Source organism: Oratosquilla oratoria, chromosome 3 (assembly GCF_046742065.1).
Source record: "Oratosquilla oratoria isolate Oo_2021 chromosome 3, ASM4674206v1, whole genome shotgun sequence".
Classification (NCBI taxonomy): Eukaryota; Metazoa; Arthropoda; class Malacostraca; order Stomatopoda; family Squillidae; genus Oratosquilla; species Oratosquilla oratoria.
Genome location: NC_134779.1, coordinates 52,938,623 through 52,943,622, shown reverse-complemented (window position 1 = coordinate 52,943,622; position 5,000 = coordinate 52,938,623). Strand labels below are relative to the sequence as shown.

Below are 5,000 nucleotides of genomic sequence, written 5' to 3'. Positions count from 1 at the left end.
TGTGAGTGGCCTCAGACCTACCCAGAGATCGGCAAATAATGAGCTCTGAGCTCACTGCCGTAGGGTGGTGTCTGGCTATCTCGACAGAGACTGCAGCAGATCCGAGGTGAAAGGTGAATACACACACACACACACACACACACACACACACACACACACACACACACACACACACACACACACACACACGTGTGTTTGACCAATGGAATCACAGAGATTAGACGTTTAACGCCAGGAGGCGCTCAATGGCTACGGCCGAAGCCGTCACCATTGCCCATTGGGAACTACTGGGGTCCAGGAAACTAACAGTCACTGCTGGGAAACGGAGGTAAATGCGGGATTCGAACCCACAGCTAAACTTGTTTTTAACATTTCAGTTGTGTGATCAGCAGATCGCTCTCCTGTCTAGTTTTGGAAATTAGGGGAAAAATGAAAAAATAATTTATTAAATTAGGGAAACTTGAATTAGCGAAAAATGCCTTACAGCACGCACTCACTATCCCACTCACATGAATTGGGAAGTAAGAAACCCCTGTCAGTCTTTTAGACCGATGTTTGGGTCGCCTCCCCGCCTGGCCAAAGCTCACGGTAACCAGCGCGACAATACCGGCAGCGGGTTTCGGGAAACGAACTCACGACCACCTCTTCAAGAGTTCGACCCGGTATCCACTGAGCTACAACGTGGATCTCCAACCATAAATTTTCTTTGAATCAACTTTTGAAAAATATGAAATGGATCAATAGATTAGGGAAGCTTAGAGAGAAATTTGTTAAATTGAGGAATTTTAAATCAATGGAGAAATTCTTGAACTAACCCTAAAAGTCCCTTGAATAAAATCTAAGAAAAAAATAACCCTTAGATTTGGGAGGAAGGGTAATTAATTACCCATGGGTGATTAATTACCCTTGGGTAATTAATTACTCCCCAAGCGGTAATCACCCTTATTCAAGAGTTCTACATTTGAATATGAAATTAGACCCAGTAAGGGTAGTTAACTGATTATCCCAAATATGGGTAATTAATTCATTACCTCAAAGTAGGGGTAATTAATTATCTTTATTCAGGACTTTCATGAACTAAACCCCACTGAATGCAGAATTACCACAAGAGGGGTTAATGTAGACTACCACACAGGTAATTAATTACTTCAGAGGAGAATTAGTTATAATTCAGTTAATTACCACAGAAGGTAATTACCAAGGGGTAATGAATTACTCTAAATTAGTGGTTCTTAACCATTGTAAGTGCCTGTATTCCTTGATAGCTCAGAAAACTTTCTCATACTTCCATCCAATACAAATACAATGCAAACATATGAAAAGGATTAATAATACAAACCTTGCTTTGCTTTCTCATAGTAAACATAGAGTTCTATTGCAGTGGCTATCATGTCTCGTACCCCCTTGGGGGGTACACGGTACCCCAGGTTAAGAACTACTGCTATAATTGGATAATTAATTAATTACTCTCAAGGGGTAAATTAACTACTTCAGAGAAATTCTTTATTAGCTGATTAATCACCACAGAAGGTAATTAATTACCATGTGGTAATTAATTGATTTACCCTGTTGGGGGTAATTAATTATTTACCCTATAGGAGTAATTGATTATTTACCCTATAGGAGTAATTGATTATTCACCCTATAGGGGTAATGGATTATTTACCCTATAGGGGTAATGGATTATTTACCCTATAGGGGTAATTAATTAATTACCCTATAGGGGTAATTAATTAATTACCCTGCCTCACCTGCGCGTCGAGGAGGTAGATGGAGCAACGCTCGCACTTGAGGAGGTCTCGGGCCTCCGTCATAATCTTGATGACGAGACGCTCCAGGGAGGTCTGCTCCTCGAAGATGCCTCGGGCCAGCTGGAGGAGGAGCTGTGGGTGGGGAAGGTCGAGGGTGAGGGAGATATTTTTTTTTCTATGTGCGTGTGTGTGTGTGTGTGTGTGTGTGTGTGTGTGTGTGTGTGTGTGTATGATCCTTGTTGTTTTTAAGTTTTTTTTTGTATGATTTTTTTTTTTTACAAACCTGAGATGGTTACCAATCATTACTGCCTGCGTGTTAACAATCTTTTTTATGTGTGTGTGTGTGTGTGTGTGTGTGTGTGTGTGTGTGTGTGTGTGATGTTTTTAGAGGGTATTTTTCCCTGTGTGTGTGGTTTTTTTTTTCCACACGTGATATGGTTACCAATCGTTACTGCCTGCTTGTTAACAAGCTTTTTTATGTGCGTGCGTGTGTGTGTGTGTGTGTGTGATTCTTGTTGTTTTTAGAGTGTATTTTTCCCTATGTGTGTGTGTGTGTGTGTGTGATTTTTGTTTCCACGCGTGAAATGGTTCCAATCATTACTGCCTGCGTGTTAACAAACTTTATGTGCGTGCGCGCACGTGCGTGCGTGTGTGTGTGTGACTCTTGTTGTTTGTAGAGGGTATTTTTCTCTGTTATTTTTTTTTTTTTTTTTTTTTTTTTTTTCCACGCGAGATGGTTACCAATCGTTACTGCCTGCGTGTTAACAAGCTTAACCACCCCGGAAATTCTTGTGTTTATTTCAAAGTGTACAGCGACACGTCGTCCTACCTGATTCCTTTTGTACTCCTGGAGCGAAATATCTACCAACGTGGCGTTCTGGATGCCAATACCGCAGAAGGCCAGGTACCTCCTGAACACCTGTGAAGAAAAAAAGAAAGAAAGAAAAAAAGATAAATAATAATGATGATATGTTATAACGTCACAAAACCCCTTTATCGGGAGGCTAGGACGCTGCCCCTTACAGAGGACTTTCTACCAGGGATTTTAATGAACCATGCCCTTGGTTCAACTTCGCCGATGGTAGGGTTCGAGCCGCCATCTCCTCGACCTTCGCAGCAAATAACAACGCTATAACCCGCTCGACCAACAAACTTTGATAATGATAATAATAATAATAATAATAATAATTAATAATAATGATAAAAACAATAATGATAATAATAATAATAATAATAATAATAACAATAACAATGATAATGATAATAATAATGATAATAATAATAATAATAATAATAATAATAGAATAATAATAATGATAATAATGTAGTTTGAAGATCTCGGTAAACATTTAAACAAACAAACAAATAAAAAAAATTATTGAATACGTTAGTAAATGCAAGAGAAAACGAAACCTAATCAACGGTGTTCACTCCTGTCTCCTTCCCTTTCTGGTCGACGACTTTGTGTACATAAACCACTTCACATCCTGACGGATTTAATCAAGTCTGGACATAAAAACAAATTACTCGCCGTCAGGAAAGGGAAGGACACGACCCAAGGCGCTTTATGCTGCGTCAAGTTATGTCAGGTCAGGTTTTGTTGGGGGGGGGGAGATTAAGTTGGGTCAAATTTGGCTAAACTAGGTTAACTTAGGTCAACTTAGGTCATGTAGTGTTGGGGGTAGAGAGAATATATTTTTTTCTAATGCGAGCATATTGCTGTAATTTTTTTTTATTATTAGGTGGGCAGAAATATGTATATGTGGAGTTCAGCCTTAATGCCCCACTACAGGACCGGACTGTCCCCTGAGGGAAGATACTGCCACTGTGCCTTACCAGGGTGCCTTAATTCGGCTTGGTAAGGTTGTATGTATGTGAGAAGAGCATGTGAATTACACACACACACACACACACACACACACACACACACACACACACACACACACACACACACACACGACTTGACAGCGCAGTGGTAGCGATCGCGGCCGCCACTACGGCGGTCCGGGTTTGAATCCCGCCCAGGGCTGAAATAATTTCAGTATCGCTGCGCTGCGAGTCGTTACTCCAACTCTCGTGGGCGGAGAGTTGTGTGTGTGTGTGTGTGTGTGTGTAAGATCACAGCATTACCCATAGATCGGTCATATATGAGCTCTGAGCTCTCCTTATGGAGGGTAATAGCTGTCGTTCACGAGTCTAACACGTGATCCAAGACCATGGTGAATCACACACACACACACATACACGGAGGTAACTCAGAGGCTGTCAGGTAGCAGCCTGGAACGCACCGAACCCGATTCCCATTCCAGTCGGGTTTCTGTGACGTCACTTCCTGCTGCATTGGCGACCTCCCTGGAGGTCATTTCCAGGTTAGGTCACGCGTCTCCATAACGGACCACATTACTTTTTTCTAATTGTTGCCGTCTCATTGTCATTGAATTTCTCTCCGCTTTTATGGAACGGTTCACCCACACCACACACACACACACGTACACACACACACACACACACACACACACACACATGCACACACATAAACACACGCACATGCACACACATGTACACACACACATACGCACACGCATACACACACACACATCACACACACACACACACACACACACACACACACACACACACACACACACACACACACACACACACACACACACACACACACACACACACACACACACACACAAACACATCCGACTGCGCAGTTCTGTTTGCGCAGTTTAGAGTGCTTGCGCAATCCGACTGAGCAGTTTATCTGCGGTTTTAAGATGCGCGGGTTCGAGCTGCCAGTCAAAATGCGCAAACTGGGTGGAACGCTCTGATTGGTGTAGTTCCGTTCAGTTTGCGCAGTTTAGGCTTTCAGTCCGAACTGAGCAATCTTAGGCCGGCCACACACGTGCAGTTTAAACTGACAGTTACAACTGTTCAGTTATAACTGTCAGTTGAAACTGCACGTGTGTGGCGTATCTCAGTGATACTGAGATACCCATACACGTGCAGTTTCAACTGACAGTTATAACTGAACAGTTATAACTGTCAGTTTAAACTGCACGTGTGTGGCCGGCCTTGGGCTTTCAGTTCAAACTGAGCAATCCTACCATTACAGACACAGAGTATACTGACAACTTGAACTGTGCAGTTGAACTGGCAGCTTGAACCGAGCAGTTTTAACTAAATGTGGCGGCACACACACCAGGCTAGCATGCTACTTGCTTTTGCTATTCCATTTGAGTA

At 42.3% G+C, this 5,000-nt stretch overlaps 1 protein-coding gene across 3 annotated transcripts in view; it reads right to left on the bottom strand.

Moving 5' to 3' along the window:
• LOC143022595 (cGMP-specific 3',5'-cyclic phosphodiesterase-like) overlaps window positions 1–5,000 on the bottom strand; it is a 347,172-nt gene that overhangs the window by 43,549 nt on the left and 298,623 nt on the right. For all 3 annotated transcript variants that reach the window (XR_012966102.1, XM_076180898.1, XM_076180894.1), the window contains exons 12-13: window positions 2,581–2,670; window positions 1,752–1,883 (exon numbers count right to left, since the gene is read on the bottom strand). Coding sequence is in view for 2 of the 3 variants with exons in the window: in XM_076180898.1 (XP_076037013.1) it covers window positions 1,752–1,883; window positions 2,581–2,670 (222 nt within the window). In the remaining variant the exon portion in view is untranslated. The remainder of the gene's footprint in view (window positions 1–1,751; window positions 1,884–2,580; window positions 2,671–5,000) is intronic.